The sequence below is a fragment of the Pangasianodon hypophthalmus genome, chromosome 16 (genome assembly GCF_027358585.1).
Source record: "Pangasianodon hypophthalmus isolate fPanHyp1 chromosome 16, fPanHyp1.pri, whole genome shotgun sequence".
NCBI classification, from domain to species: Eukaryota; Metazoa; Chordata; class Actinopteri; order Siluriformes; family Pangasiidae; genus Pangasianodon; species Pangasianodon hypophthalmus.
In genome coordinates, this window is record NC_069725.1 from 5,721,006 (window position 1) to 5,738,440 (window position 17,435).

The window sequence follows — 17,435 nt, forward strand, 5'->3', positions numbered from 1 at the left end:
AGCAGTCACTGTAAATGAGGGAATTAACTACAGAACAACATAAATGCAGATGTAAATTCAATAATCAGTACAAGGCATGCATTAAGGACTGTGACACACCCTCGGTGATGATGTGGACCTCGTTGGAGACAGCCGTGCCCAGCTCGTTGGAGGCCAGGCAGCTGTAGTTGCCATGGAACTGATGAATGGGAGCATCTTTAACCGTAAAACTCCCCGAATCGAGAGACGTAGTGACACCAGAGATGCTGGATGGGTCAAATGCTAGTCCATCTTTAACCCATCGAAATCTGCAGAAGATTGTGAAAAGACAGAGATGAATGAATATGGCTAGCAATTAATCATTTTGATCTTGATGGCAATTATTTAATTATACCTGAATGTAGTATTGCTCATCTTATCTTAATGTTAATTCGCTAATATTAGACATTGTTTTTATTTACTCTGTTGTATTAATAAACTCTCCATAAGTCTTCGGTAACATACTATGGTGATATATGAACTCATTTGTTTCTGTAGAATTTTCTTTATTTGTAGTATTTACAACACATTCCTTTACATGATTCAAGTGTCAGCTATCAGAGCCGCTGAAACTTCTGACCAATCAGAATCAAGCAATCAACAATGCCGTGGTACATTAGTGCAATAAAATTGTGCTCATAAATTGTCTGAATCTTTGAACTAAATACAAGTGACTAAAACAAACACACATAAATTAAGTAGTATCATGCAACTGTAAGTACAGCAAAATATAGTCAGAAATGAGGAAACTGGTAGGTCGTGGATCATAATTAGATCTGGAAAGGAATGGGAAATTTGTTGCTATGGATACTAACGTGGGAGGGGGATTCCCAGACGCCTCACACTTGAGCATGATATCATCAGAGGAGAAGGCAATGATGGATTCAGGTTGGGCAGTTATCTGCGGGGGTGTCTTTACTAGAGACAGAGAGACATTGAGTGAGAGCAAGACAACAAGAGAGAGAGAGAGAGAGAATATAGGTTATCAAACCTGTTCCCATCTGTAGTAAACAGAGCATAGATAATATGGCAGTGATGGAGACAGTTACTCCTAAGTGTGCTGCTTCAGATGCAGCAGTAGAGAGAATGTTCCTGTTTTTCATTTTGATTAGCAGATGGAGAAGAACGGTGTGTGCACCTTCAGTCCAACCACAATCATGTGACCACCTGATCCATGTGACTCCCTGATTCATATGACCACCTGATCCACGTGACTCCCTGCTGCTCTGAAGACATAACCGTCTCTCACACAAGCAAGCACACACTCCATTCATCGCATACAACTGATTAGTTCCCAAGAAATGGGAATCTTTCCAAGAAATGGAGCATCACTTGGGTCATGGAGCTGTCTCCAGTGAGCTGGCTCAGGGAGCACAAGACTAATGCATTTAGATTAGGCGAACGCTATATGTTCTGCAAGTGTCTGACATTTCACGCATGAGCAGTTCACAAAGAAACAACGGTGAAAAGCTAGTGGTGGGGATGGAGAGAAAATAGAGTGGTGTAAAAACTGAGAGAGACCCTTGGGATATGCTTTGAGCCAATAAATAAGCTGTGTACAAGAGATAAATGTCATTATAGGAAGTGGTGTGAATATATTAAATCCTTATAGTAAGCAATTTATATGCTAGGACATTAGTTTTTTTTATTTGGCTCCAAAAGGGATTATAGAGACAATACTGTCTGGTCTTGGCAGTGCAGTTAGCTTTAGGAAGAGCTCAACATTAAAATAAAAATAGTTCTTTTGGTTTTGAATTAAATGGAATTTAATTAAACAGAACAAGACAGACAAAGGTTCATGGAGGGGAAAAAATAATAAAATAAAGGGAAGGGAAGACAAACACGATATATATGATGGCTGAGGGACAGAGACACAGACAGCAGTGGAGAGCAGATGGTGGGATGGATGCCTTAATAAAACCATCACTACAGATGGAGGGAATAAGGCCGATTTCTCATGTCATCCATCACACATCCTCTGCTTATTATTCATATTTAACATCTCCTTTATCTTATAGTATATGATCTACACAAAAGTAGCACACATTAACATGTAGTACACAGAACATGTGCATCTGATGATGCCATGCCATTCACATAAACACACACATATACACACACACACACACACACACACACACTGCAAGCACTTACGTTCTTTTATGCGGTCTGTCCAGAGAGTCAGCAGGGGTAAGGGAAAGAGTCTGTTAGGTTCACACGCACAAGCCAAATACACTTGGACATTATCCACACATGAACACACACAAACTCAGCAAACTACATTGTAATCTGTGCACCAGAATCTGTCTTTCCTTATTTTATTTATTTAAAGAACCAAAGCACCAATTTGCTTACCTACAAACATATATTTAAAAAATTATAAAGAAACTTCGGACACTTTGATCAAGGATCTGGTTGTAAGTGCTCTTTCATTAACAGTGTTATCACCCATCTTCAGCAACTCATCTACAGCTCAAGGCAGGAAATGTTAGGCTACTGAGGAAATTTAGAATTTAGAATAATGATAGAAATTATACAGAGTCATGTACCTGCTTTAAAATTAGGCTTGTTATGTTGTCACACTTTCACAGTTTGATGATTGACCACTGACACTGTTAACACTTATTACTAAAAGTCTTTTCAGTCTTTTTCTGTAAATAGCTTAAGGCACTGTATTTTAGAACAGTAAAGTAATTTATAGTTTTTTATGGCTAAAAGTACAATAACCAGTAAAGTATTTTTAGCCATAAAAAACTATAAATTACTTTACTGATATTTCACATAACTATACCTGGTGCTTAAGGCCCATTAATGTTGTGCCTTAATATAAATTAACCAGCGAATTTTGTCAGCATTTTTAAGCAATAGCAAAATGTTCCAAACATGATGTGACCTTTCATGAGCGCATATTCAAATGTGTACTGCAGTCGTTAGCATTTTGTATTGTTTCCATTCTGCATAGCTTTCCTGCGATAATATCATTAGTCTGACATATTAGGCTTAAAATTGCCGAGGTTGGCTATCGTGATGAGACTTTACATCCTCTAACAAAATGGATCAGATCTTGTGTAGGAGAATTTTGTCCATTGTAAAGATAAGAATAGAAAAATATGCTTTGATGGAAGTCTTAATCAATTGCTTGGCACTGCAGGTATATTTATATTTACTTTTACATCACCTGTGATATGCAGAAATGTATGACATCTGTAACGAAGCAACATTTTTAAAAATCAGTTTAACATGAAGAGTTACACCCAATTTTATTTCTCCATATGGTGTACATATGGTAACATCCCTAGCTACATTTCCTTTCTGTGCTACTCTAAATTACAGAAAGGTGTTCTTTCAGGGATAATATATTAATATTACTCTGTATTTCTTTCAACATATTCACTGCCAAGCCGCACCCACTTGCTAGCTCTCCTCTGTCACACATATGCTAACATATAATTCATTTCAACACACTGTTTCTCTAACTGAAGGAGAAAAAAAATGCTATCCAAATGTGTCTTCAGTCTAACACAGTGCATTAATCACTTAGGAAATTTTTTCCTGCCTATCAATTATTTTGCGAGTACAGCAGCTTTAAATAAGGAAGTGCAGTGCTATGTTGATGTAGTAGGAAATAAGCCTAGAGTTATTAATATATATTACTGAAGCAATGGTATGAAAAAAGGCCAGTAGCTTACATGGATAAATATAACATTTAATTAAAACCCTAGTGTAATGTGGGCATGCTGAACGCAGTAAAAGGTTTTATATTTTCTGTCAAATTAAAGCCCTTTTGTAAAACTATAAGAAATATGTTGCTCCCACAAACACAATACAAATTTCTTATAAAATATTTAACCTGCTCAGTCAGTATTTAACCTGGTTTTTCAGTATTTATTTCCTATTATGTTGATTCTTTGTATTGAATTAAGTAGAGCTTGGAAGGAGCAGAAGGAAGATCAGACCTGATCTCACTTTAGCTGATAAAGACACAGCAGCTGTGTGAGATATAAATGTGCTGGATAAGCAAGGTCGTATTATTAGATCCCAAAGCTGGATTTCCATACAATAGTGGTGAAAATAGGAATAAATCTTATACACACTGAGAATGGAACTGCTAAAAGAAGTGAACCCTGTGACACTGTGTGCCAGGAAAAAAAAATCTAATGTGAGTGAGTTATTGATTGCATTGGCTATGTCTATATATATGAAAGGTCACTAAATGAAAATCCAGAGAAGCCATGACCTGCCATGAATGAGACTCTTTATATTTGCCCCCATTCTTAATCTGCTTGAATATGTGTGTGCATGTGTGCTTGGAAAAATGCTACAGAATTAGTGATATATTACTGCAATCCACTGACGACAGAGATGCATGTGCAGGCTTGAGCAAACACATGTTCTTACAGCTTCATGTCTGCTGAGCATATAGCATATATCACAGCTTGAGAGTTCTCTTCCAATCAGTAACACATCTGCTGGGAAAAACCCGATCAATAGCATAATCGATGGAGCAATCAAACACAGTCTAACCCAAACATCAGTTTACCACGATGTCTACACCAAACAGTGTCAAACAAAAACTGTTAATAGAGGGAACACATAGCGTTTTCCTCTGAGTGTGTTTTTCTGGCCTGTGACGCAGCATGAGCAGCAGTTCAAAAAGATGCAGTTGGCAAGCTTCACGTGCCTCAGAGGAAGCACATGTTAGCCTTCACCCTCCCCAGTTCGTAGCTGTTGTATGATAGGGGAGAGCTGGCTGGTGGATGGGAATTAGCCAAGACCAATTTAAGAAGAAAAATGGGGTGGGCAGTGGGGAGAACCCCAGACAATCATACAGTCCCTAAAAAAACTGTACATCTTTTTAGGATATTCCTCAGTGATGCAGAATGGGTTTGGGGTGGCTATAAACTGATCTGAGAAGAAATGACCAAAAAAACAGCAGTGCCAGGGTGAAAGAGACACAAACACAACACAGAAAATAAAAAAAAAAGGTTTAAGCCACTGAAAATAAGTTGGTATTTTTTTTTTTTAGTTTTGCCCATAATTCATCTCTAACAAGCATACTCTAACACCAACCCGATACGCTGGAAGATATTGCAATCTCTGGAACTCTAATGCAAGTCCAATCTCGATTGTGATTTTGTTTTGTAGGGTTTGGATTTTTGCATTAAAACACCTCTGCACATGGATCCTCTCTGAGTTTGATATATTACACACACAACAGTTGTGAACATGTAACTGCTTCTCTCAGAACAGTGACAGAAAGAATCATGTGATATTTGGGACAATCATAGAAAATGGGGGGTCTCAGAGCAAAAAGTGATTTTTTCGTTTGGTTTAGGATTCCGCACATACTATATACTTAAACCACAACAAATTTCTTGCTCTAATGACATCATTGCGCTTTGAAAAGTTTTTTCATTTGTAGTATACAACTGTCAATAGGGGGAAAACCAGGCAGTTCTGATTTGTCAAGGGGGCGGAGCTCATTTTCTATCAAGAAACAATGCAAAGGCTTATTGTATGGAAATATTACAAATCATAATTTCTCTTCTGAGGTATCCTTAAAACAATTTTATTATTATAGGGGACTGACACATGACAAACTGAACCTTTAAAATTCAGTGTGCGCACAAAGTGTAACACTCACACACATACACACCTACACACACACGTCTCATGCATGACAAAATCTCCTACTCACAGTTTTCTGCAATATGGATGGCAGTCTGGCCTGGCATAGGAGTGAGCACCAGAAGGAAAAGGGCACAGAGGAGCAGGAGTGGGTGATTTAGGTGGCGCCCCCTGCTGCCAGCCTGCTGTAGTAGCGTGGTAGGCATTGCTCACTGTTCCATCAAAGCTGCACCTGCTCCCAGGCTCAAACACGCTGTGAGGATAACCTCCAAACAGCAGACACAATCAACACCTCGTCACTCTCTCTGCTCCTTCTGCTTCACCAGTGCAGTTTATCTCCCCAGCCTCTCTCAGCGTCCCTCTTCTTCACTGGCTCTGTTTCTTATTCCCCCTTCTCTCTCTTTCTCTCTCTGTCTCTTGAAGGTCCACGCCTCCTGATGTCTTCCAACTGGGGAAAACGAGAGAGAGAATAAAAGGATGAGTGAGGGAGGTGGAGAAGGAGGGAGGAGATTCACGAGTGCCAGGAGAACTGACAAACAACGTGGGTCAGGAGAAAGGAAGAGAGACAAACAAAAACAGAGAGGGGACAGAGCTTACCAAACATCATCATGCCAAAAAGTCAAAGCTTGACAGATTAAAATAATGTTCTGGCTGAAATTGAAATCAGCCAAGACATGTTTGGTGCGTAATATGCATTTCTAATACAAGAATATTTTTTAAAAATCACTGCATTAAAAACAAGGGTATCAATTAAGACTTTTTTTACATTCAGGAGACACCTAATCAAAACTAGTCAGTCTAATAACTAAGTCATTTGCTTCTTCAGTTTTGTGCTGAAGCTTTGAAACTAATGTCTCTAAGAACTAATCGTAATTAATGTGCCTCCAGACCAAAGATGCAAACAATGAACACCAAATTGCTCTGTTTAAGATTCATTTCTGGCTGAACTTTAAAATACACATCCCTGTTCAACAGCTCATCAGATTAATGCAAATTAAAGCTAGCATGTAGTGTAGTAAGCAAACAGCACAAAATTAACCTCATTCAATACATGCTATTCATACACCTGTCACAATTATGAACCTTTGTCTTTGAATACATTTAATTAATTAAATATATGAAAGATTCAATTGCCATTCTGTTGACTTCATTCCACTATTATAGTATAAGCAAAATCCACAAACAGCCAATTATCAACACTGAACTAAACTTATACAGAAATTACTGTTCCAGAAAAAAAAAAAAATCAAAAGGGAGACATAGCACAAACACTACAAAAGACATAGCAAAAGGAAATAAATGCAAATAAGTAAATAACATACTATTCTGTAATTATGAGCTATGTAATGATGAACTTCAACCACATAAATATTACAGACTTTCATTAAAAAAAAAAAAAAAAAAAAAAACAGTTCAAATTCATTCTTAGATCAAAGACTTTGACTGGGAATTTTTTTTTAAATATGATGGTGAGGCAATTGTATAATATCAAGAAACTATTTGAGAATTATTAAAGGGAAAAACAGTGGCTCTGTTATGCTGTAGGGGGCATTTATATATTTTGCTGGTATAACAAAATAATGATACTTCCTTCTAAAGGCTCATTGCAAATCAATACAAAGTTCTTCTGACTGATCACCATTATCCAGGGGTTAAAGTGAGTCAGAACGATCCGGAACACTGTTCCGGCACTCTCAGTAACTTGGAGAGGGTATAAATTAAAGTTTTCTACTTGCACTTGCAGAATGTTATATATTATCCAATCCAAAGTTATGCATTTGTGGGGAGTGAAGTTCCGTGCCGTTGACACGGAAGGCATGAGTCATTCAACTTTTTATCTTGTGTTCTTAATGAGTTTAAAATGATATCCATCTCAGCAACACATCAACAATGTGCGACTGTCAGGACAGAGAGAATTAGAGTTCTTGACCGTATGAAGTTGCTCAGTGTTTTACATTTGTGCATCAAAGTTAACAGTTATTTTAAACAGATTCAAATCTGTAAGATGAACCCAGCACACAGATTCAGATACTGAAACCAGAAACAAATGTTTCAGGAAAGTGACTTTTCTGACATAAATGTTTACCGGGCTAATATTCTTCTGTTTAATCTATTGTTGAAAAGATTACCCACCTCATTTAATTGGATATAAATGTCATTAGGCTTGATTTTAATGGTGATGGTTATCCAACCAATCTCATATGTTACATGTGATAACCTTATCTTTTATTAAGTCCGTATCATGTCCAAATTTTTTAGCAGATTACATGTACCTGTGAATGTAACTAGTTTGTAGACCTGGTAATTATGTTAGCTAGTTCATAGCCTAATCTGATCCTATTAACACAGATTTGATGCTAGATGTGTGAAAACTGCTAGCTAAGTGAATTAACTGAAATCCAAACAAACAAGTGTGTTGTTTAATTTGCTTTCCACTCTATTTTGATTTGCACAAGTGCCCCAGTGAGATCGAAATGAATTCCACGAGTTTGACTTTAACCTGTCTTCATCTTATGATGAAACATTTCTATCCTGATGGATAGTAATGAATGACTCCACCCTCGTTCACAGTGGACAAGGGATCTCTGCAGGGCTTGATGAGTATGAAAATAATGATCATATGCTATGACCTTTAGAGGCACCAGATCTCAAACAAAGTTGGAGATTTTGGAGCAATGTGTTAGACAGCTCTCTCTACCACTATCATCAAACCACCAAGTGTAGGAATATCTTTTGAAAGAATGACATTCATTGCTCCAGGACAGATCCAGAGACTGGTAGAATCATGCAGTGCCAAGGCACATCAAAGCTCCTTTGGTAGCTTGTGGAGGCTTGTGGTGGTCAAGCACCTTACTAACACACTATGTTTTTGTCAGCCCTGTATATTTATAAGGAAACATAAGATTTAGGAAGCTACTGATTAAACATAATAACTGCAATTAGACGATTATGTAATAACTGTGACAGGACTAATAATCCCTGTGATTTATGTCTTCAACTGACGCACGTCTGAAAATAGAAGACATGAACAAGTAAAAATGGAACAGGGTGCTTCTTAGTGAAAGCCCTGCAGCTGGGTCTTGTGTATTTAAAGTTTTGCCTCCATGAGAGAGTGTGAAGATAAGCATCTATTTGAGCTGGTATCACTCTTGCAGCAGGGGTGATGGCCTCCATCCAAAATCAGTTCACGCTCTCCATCTGGAGCCGAATCTGCCAACTCAGAGCACACAATCCACGCCGCATGAATGTATGGCAAATTTCATCAAGCTCATGCTCCTGGTTATAGATAAGCCTTCAGACACAAAGGGAGATCCCTGAGGACATGTTCATGAAATCCACGTAACACAAAAAGGGTGAGAACGATAATGACAGTGAGAGACTAAAGGAAGTGATTGGAGGGAGGTTGGGTTGCTGCAGGTCTTGGAACAGCAGGAAGCACAGGCTGGGCTCTGCTGTAACCTGGCAGCACCAAGCGCCAGGCAACAGCGACCTTGGAGAGAGACGAAGGTTGAGGGGAGGAGTGAAAAAGAAGAGTACTTTTATGCAGCTGGGATTTGCCAGAGAGATAGGTATAAGATATGCATTCCCTCCGTTTCAGCCCAAGCTTCCATTTTGTTGATAGCTGTTCCCGTCAGATCAGAACACTGATAGGTCATAAATATTTCAGTGCTGTTTTTTTTGCTCTGACACAATGTTTGGATTGCATGCGTGAAGCACACCAGACCATGTAATGACACTTAAAGAAGGTCATGTCGAAAAGAAATAATGTTAGAATGAGACTTGGATTAGATGGGTCATTAAGCACATCAGCTCCTATCAACCTTGAGCTTTAAAAGCTCCTTGAGAAATAGCATCGGGCGAGAGAGCAACAGAATGAAATGGAGAGAGAGAGATGGGGCGGTGGAGAGGGCGGGAGAGATGGGAGATGGTGACAGCTTAGACAGTAATCCCCTCCCCACCCAAATCACATGTTTCTCCCCAATCAGTGTCACCTCCCCTCCATTCCCCTCCTGTCTTCTATCTATCTTCTATCTCCGAGTTGGCTTTCGGGTACGGATATGGCCTGATCAGACGATTGATCACACCAGGGTTTCGGCAGCCAATTACAGCCTGGCCGAGCCACTGAAAGTGGATGAATCAAGCTGCTGTGCTGGATATTTAGCAAGCGGTGGGAATCAGAGGTGTGTGATCAGCAGTTCAGTGAGACTGAATGGGTGACTGGATTAGCAGATTCCCCACCCGCTAATCAATCCATCACCCAGCAACGCGTGATCAAACGCCAGCGCTAACTGGGCGACTAAACCAAGCATGACATGCTCACAGATGCCGAGGGTCTGAGAACGAGATGATGGCAAAGGGATTAATGAGAAAAATAACAGCCCATAAACGTGTCAGGTATCCTGCAGTGTCGGTATGCCAAAACCCAGTGTCTCAAGGTCCCCCAAATTCTCATTCCTCAGCAAGCAGCTGAATCGATGTGACTATTTAATTGCATAGACCATGTAAAGCCTGAGCACAAATCAGTAAAATATTAAGTAAAATATCAGTAGCCGTGAAATCTCTTAGAAAAGCAACAGCGAGCACCAATAGGTTTGAAGCACACCGTACAGTACAGTAGCTAGAATAGCTGTGGATTGATCAGATTTATAGAACATGCTAAAATAATCAGCTAGGTTAGGCTACATATTGAAAGATTATCTGTAGCTATTTTTCTCAGAACATGCAGCTGATTGAAAAGAGCAGTATCCTTCTGCAGCACCACAGACTACCAATGCAAGCCTCATCAAAGGGGGGAGAAGTTTGACTCATATGAATTATTCATTCATCTTCAGATAGTGTAGCCAATCTACCTATCAGCATCCTTTTTAGAGGTTGGAAGAATCCAATGCAAACAAGGGAGAAGGTGCAAAACTCTACATAGACAGTAACCCGAGTTCAGGAACAAAGTGGGGACGCTGGATCTGTGCTACTAGCTAATTAGCTTCAATTAATGCTAGTTAGCTACCTAACATTTGGTAAGTTCACTGTTAATGAAGCTAGCTGTTGTTAGCTTATAAGTAACCACAACACCAACTGTATATAAATCACTGCATCTTTTATGAAAGATGTGATTTATCAAACCTTTTGATGAAAAGGTCAAGTTAATAGAAACACTGATTATCACTGAATCATATTTATGCCTTATCCATTCTTCTATGTTCAAACTGGAATTTTGAAGCATTCACTCACACACACTCCTGCTCAACCAGGGGCTTCTGCTCAATCAGTCACTTTGCCCAGCAGGAGGCTTCATCTGTCAGGCTACAGCTGGACTCTGTGATTGAGGGACTGTGACAGCCAATTTGCTGGGAAATTTTATTGTATAAAATGTCTAAACATTCTTTTATTGGTAGTGCCTGGTCATATTAAGTGTGTCGCATATTCAGTCAGTTATAGCACCAACATGCTCTTGCCTGGTAATGGTCTGTGCAACAGTGTTCTTGGATATCAGCACTGAGGAAGCAGTAGAAATGGTTTATACTTCAACATTTTTTGATGTAATTTTGCTCTATTGCTTTATAGATACTTGATGCATTGACATCATAGCTAAAACAGTGAAATGTGTAGCCTCATAACTGAATTCAGCAGGCTTTCCACACTCACTTAACACCCCCTGGTCCTTCATCGCAAGCCAAAGACAGAGATTAGAGCCAGGTATAGATAAGCTGTCTACACTGGCTTTGCTTTGTAACCGTATGGATAATGGTGACTGAGACAGTGAGCAGGGCTTTAGGGCTCCACAGATGCTATACAGTTGTTGCTGATAGCATCTAAAGCCGGTTACCTGCCTCATTAGCTCGGTCAGAGGGCAAGTAGAAGCTTTCGCCCACCAGCTGTGTGACTCTACAGACCACCCTGAGCTCTACACTGTGTCGAACATGGAATAATAAACCATAAAATAGGAATCTGTCACCTCTTTATGAAAAAGAGGTTTACACTAGTCAGACGGTATTGAGCATCTGCCAAAACAACACATATTTAATTATCTTTGCACCGTGATGCATGGGAATGGCAAATAAATTGCTCAGTTATCAATTAAAATGGGAATCATATACACACAGCCTAATTTATAAGACCACTAATTTAGTCTGTATCATAGACATCTACATTTAGCGTCCTCCCCCTGTTTGAGCATGACAAAATCATAAATTAGCATTTAAGAGCATTTAGGATTAGCAAATTACATGCAGGCAGCATGGACAGGCTCTGAGAGACACACCAGGCTTTCAGAGCTGCATTTTAATGACCTCTCATCACAGAGGCAGCAACAGGAGACGCCCCTGTGGATTCCAAACGTCACTCGCTCCTTATCAAGCAACACCATCAAATCGCAATCATTTTTCATAATTACCTCATTTTCCAAAGCTGCCCATCCAAGCAACCTGTTAAATTCTTCTGTTCTTTCACATTAAGCATCTGTATCTAAAGCATCTAAACTCTAAATGCTTCTTCCTACTACAGCAAGTAAACAGCATCAAAACCTGCCGAAATGGCCTGATAGTTTAACCCTGAATCAAAAGAGTGTTCAAGTATTGGAGTGTGTGTATGTACACGGGCATTGTCTTGCCAGGCCTTCTCTTTAATTATTTATCACCTCCAGCTGTGAGGATGTGTGTCAGAGAGGAGGAAAGGAGGGGGATAAATGAATATGTGTGTGCCTTCGACCCTTGAGACCTCCCTAAGGGTCTGTCTGCCTGGAAAAGAAAGACAGACCACGATGAGCAGAGAGAGAGAGAGAGAGAGAGAGAGAGAGAGAAATGAAGGGAATGAGAGAGGAGTGAACGAGAAGAGGAAGATGAGGAGGAGGAGAGGGAACTGATTGAAGTTGGGAGAAGAAGAAGAGAAGAGATGGACCTGCCAATGTGATGGGGAGCTTGTAATTCATAAAGACCCCCTACAGGGTAAATTATTTATAGCCTCCCCTTCCATGTCAGTGCAGTTTGCCCTGAATTCACCAGGATTCATAATTCATTTTCCCGCCTTTATCATATATTGCCAGCCTGGCCGCTGTCTCTCTGTCACTTCGTCTCTGTCTGGGTGTCTTCCGCAAAGCCTCATCTGCATACGATGAGCCTGTGGCACTGAGGTAAACCTGGTGATAATGAGAGGCAAGAAGGAGCACAATGCATCTGTGAGAAATAATGCTTTCCCATAATGCACTGCTGGAAGAGTGTACTGGATTACACCAGGTCTATAAACATTTAGTTTATCTCACTGAGTGGAGCCATTTTGAGTGAAAGAGCAATTATTGTGGCTGATAAAAAGTCAATATCACATCAAGGCCTCGCTGTGGCTGCCTTTTAAGTGTGTATGTGTGTATTACTGTACTATAGCACACAATCCAATACAGTCAGTCAGTGAGTGGCTACTTACCATATATACATACATACATGTGTGTGTGTGTATATATATATATATATATATATTATCAGTTAATCTCTGCTCTTTACTCTCTATCCCCTGGTACATTACTCTTTACTCTCTCTCTCTCTCTCTCTCCATCCCATTTGTCTCCATCCGGCTTTTGGAAGTCATAAAATGTGCCAAGATTGACACACTGCTGACAACAGGCAGGTTTTTTCTGCTTTATTGACTGGACGTCCCAGCACTCACTCTGTCCGCGTCTTCCTAAAGGCCTGTAATGTGGGCAGACAGCTCTGGAGCGCACAGAGCATCTTTAAACCACCTGAGAACTGACCTGCACTTCCACACTCGCTCAGGAAATAATGAGAAAAAACATACACACACAGACACACAAAGATATGAAACAGTTTCTGTCATTATTCCCCTGCCTCTAAACTCTCCCTCTGTCCCATTCCATGCTCCCTTACCTCATCCTCATCCTCTCACTCCTTCTGTCTAATAATAATATCTTTACTATGACCTCTCTCTTCCTCTCATGGTTATTATCAGAATGGCTAAAAGCTGATAAAACATATACGACTGCCAAAGGGGGTTTTGCCCACGCTCTTCGTCCAGGTTTCCATGACAACAGGGTCTCCATAACCCCTGAACATACAAATTCAGTTATTCTTACACACAGACACCGACACATGGCAGATACATGGTCAGATACACAGTTTGCAAACATGCATGCATACACACAGATTCAGAGAGCTGCTGAAATGTACTTCATGTTTCAATTTGCATCAATGCTCACTGTATTTATTAGTTAGGCTACAAACTTAAATACATGTCTGTCTGTCCTGTCTGTCAGTCCTGTCTGTCTGTCAGTCCTGTCAGTCTGTCCTGTTGGTCTGTCTGTCTGCTTGTCCTGTCTGTCTGCCATGTCTGTCTGTCTGTCTGTCTTGTCTGTCTATCTGTCCTGTCTGTCTGTCCTGTCTATCTGTCCTGTCTGTCTGTCCTGTCTGTCTGTCCTTTCTGTCTGTCTGTCATGTCTGTCTGTCATGTCTGTCCTGTCTGTCTGTCCTGTCTTCTTCCTGGCTAGGAAAAAAACAGCAAGTTTTATTTATTTACTGAGGTTTTGCCTCAGGCTTTAATAAACGATGTGGAGAATAAAAGAAATGGTAAATAATTGAAGGCTCTAACTCATTAAAATGAGAGTGTAGAGGGAATAGATGTTCCCAGTAGAGGCTGATAGGAGAGACAAGAAAGAAACGATCTATAAGAGATTTGGGTATGATTCAGACATGAATAAGATGCACACTGCATCAGAGGAGTGATGAACATATATCTGACTCATACACAAAACCCAGAGTGAAACAGAGCCAAGTAGCAATAGGAGGCAGTGAACTTGTGTTGCTGCATGACTCCACTGCTCTCTGTACCTCTGGAAAGAAAAAATCTTCAAGCGTTCTTTGGGCAAGTAAGTGCTCTTAGCTTCCTAAACTGCTTATACTAGAAACCCTCTCTGATAGGGAAATACTCTTGTAGGGTTCTACAGAGAACAGCAGAGTGTACACAAACAGCTTTAAGTTTTCTGGATTAGACGTTTTGGTTTTTTTTTTTTGGCACTGATACAACTCCTTCTTTCTGAGTTAAATCAAAATCTTAGAATAGAATGGAGGCTGTTGAAATTCGTCAAGTGACACCACTCAAAAAGAAAAAACCTGTCATAACTTGACAGCCCAAAACAAATCATGCAGGTGCAGAGTCACAGTGTGCACATCAGCAGATTTACACTAAATGGCTTTCTTCAACTTTGATGATCTCAGCTCCTAAAATATAGAAATATAAGCAACAACAACAAATCTGTTTTACTATCATAAAAATCATGACCGAAAATATAGCTACAGTCTAATGAAAAAGATAATATTGTTGGGTATGTTTTATTTTATCCCTTTTTTTGTCTACTGACCATATTTCTTTTTGTCCTTCAACATGTGGACAAAGGCAAAACCCAGTGATCAATACTCTGGCACTGGGAATGGCCATTCAATACAAATCAGCATAAATTACACAACTATTATATTTAGCTTCCTAAAAGGTTTCTACTGGAACCTGGAACACTCTGTGAAAGGGAAACTCTCTGATGCAGGGTTCTTGTAGCGACAAACCGAAGAACTATTCAGGGTGCTAAATGGGTCCTTTAGGTATCTACATTACACCTGTCATGATCACATTTATTTATTCAGCAATATCTATTTGTCACAGGTTATTAATGCTCACAGTAAATAAGCATTTAGACATAACTGCCTGTCAAGTGAGTGTACATTTTCTCACAATCTTTCTCTTGGAATCTGTTTTTCATATTTTCCATTTCCACCAAGCATTTTTGTGAGATATATATGAACAAAAACTAGTGTAAGAAGAAGACCGTTCAATAAAGAAACACATCTGGTGCTCTGGGATTACACACGCACACGCACACGTATCCAAGCACCCAGTTACACAATCTCACCTTACTCAAAAGGCCTAAAATGAACATGACGTATTAATCACTGAAGACACAAAAAACATATTTTTCTCCAAATGGATAATTATGTTCTAAAGGACTCCATGTCCCAGCATGCCAATTCTACATCCCTGCCCTTCACAGCACACGCTCAGTGCTCTGTCTCCCTGGAATTCTAACACCTGCAGTAGTGATGGGAATTCCAGCTCTTTTCAGTGAGTCTCAGCTCAGCTCACCAGGAAGAGCCAACATTTCCCACTCATAAATAGTTCATTGCTAATTTTTTCTCAACAATTTGCAATGTTTTGCGATACTTTTACTATGCCTAAAATTGTTTCATGAAATCAGACTTTAGCTTCTAAATAAAAAAAAAATTAAAAAAACAATACTATGCATTGCATTTTATAAAATCAATTTAAGTAAAACCAAAGAGTTAAACACATCTCACCATTCATGCAATCAAACAGCTCAGATGCCTATGTCAAAAAAAAAAAAAAAAAAATGCGTACTGGCTGTCAAACTACAAGAGCCCGATCAAAGGGCCGACTTGTTTGGAAGTGACCCAAAACTAACAGTTTATTACCGGGTCATTACACACTCTGTATAATACAACCACAAACACTTCCATGTGCTCTTGCTCCACCACCTTTTGCTAACCTTTCCAAAGTCATCCCTTGTCTATTGAATATTCATGTTTAAAATATTCCATTATTCAAGTTTATATCTAGTCCATGTGCTACTCTTAATTAGGCCAGAAATTAATTTCAGGTTAGGCTCAGACTAATAACAGCAATCATATTATGAAATCTAGCAGGAAAAAAACACTTTCCCCCATCTCACTTGTTATCTGACTTTGGCTTTTTAACCTACTCTTTGGTCAGTTTGTATTTTCACCACCAGCAGCCCTGAGCTGGAGTTTTGCTCTTTTCACTCTCTCAGATTTGCGATACAGGGCTGTAGAGATTTGTGAGGCCATTCAGAGACCTGACAGCAGATCTCTCAGCTGTACTCTTCTGAATCTATTTGAGGACCTGTTTCACTTGATTTCATTTATCAAAAAAAGACAGTTCTTTGAGCCAGCTCTTTGTTTTAGCCCTAAAGGCATGTGTGCATGTTTCCCTCTATCAGTGTCACTAAGCTTGTGCACCGTGAGCAACAAATCTACAGAGATAAACAAAGACATTTGCAATTTCAGTGTATTGCAATACAGCTCATTTCACACAGCTGTCGGTTATTCTGAAAAAACACAGCTAATTAGAGTAGGCTTATTTTTTTCCTTTACTCACCCTGTTGAAAGTATACAATATTTTAGCAAAAGATTAAGTAATTTGCATATTAAAACTAATTTGTCAACAAAAGCTTGTAAGACCATACTGTATGATTTTTTTACTATGATACAATATTGTTTAATAGAATTGTTTTATTAAAAACACACATATTTTGACATCTAAAACAAGTGCATATTTTGCAAAGTTGAAAAAAATTTTAAAAATAAGATAATGAGTCTAATAAAAGTCTAAACACATACAAATTAAGCTATTCATAATGTCAGCGACAAACAGAATTCAAGGAAACAATTTGTCTTTTTAGCACAAATCATTTCGTCATCTATGAAAACATCTACACATTTACTACATAACGTTATGCTTTAGGAAATAAGCTTTATAAAAGTATATAACTATTAAATAGAGAGAGAGCTTTACAAATGCATGTTGGAATTTTATATCATGTTGGTTTAGTTAATGGATTTGGGAAAATTTATTTAAAAATAAATTATTTATGAATAATTTCCTATTTCATTTTACATATTGAGGAAGTATCAATATTACGAAAGTGAAGATTTCCATCTGGAAGCAAAATCACCCCTTTGGCCTGTAGTACCATATCTTTATAA

At 39.0% G+C, this 17,435-nt stretch overlaps 1 protein-coding gene across 3 annotated transcripts in view; it reads right to left on the reverse strand.

Annotated features, from left to right (window-relative positions):
* The window catches only part of l1cama (L1 cell adhesion molecule, paralog a), a 50,786-nt gene that overhangs the window by 19,228 nt on the left and 14,123 nt on the right, over positions 1–17,435 (reverse strand). For 2 of the 3 annotated variants that reach the window (XM_026920488.3, XM_026920487.3), the window contains exons 2-5: positions 5,717–6,094; positions 2,173–2,187; positions 834–936; positions 100–287 (exon numbers count right to left, since the gene is read on the reverse strand). In XM_026920488.3, the coding sequence (XP_026776289.3) occupies positions 100–287; positions 834–936; positions 2,173–2,187; positions 5,717–5,852 (442 nt within the window). In that variant the 5' untranslated portion in view covers positions 5,853–6,094. The remainder of the gene's footprint in view (positions 1–99; positions 288–833; positions 937–2,172; positions 2,188–5,716; positions 6,095–17,435) is intronic. The other variant, XM_026920489.3, reaches the window with a different exon arrangement.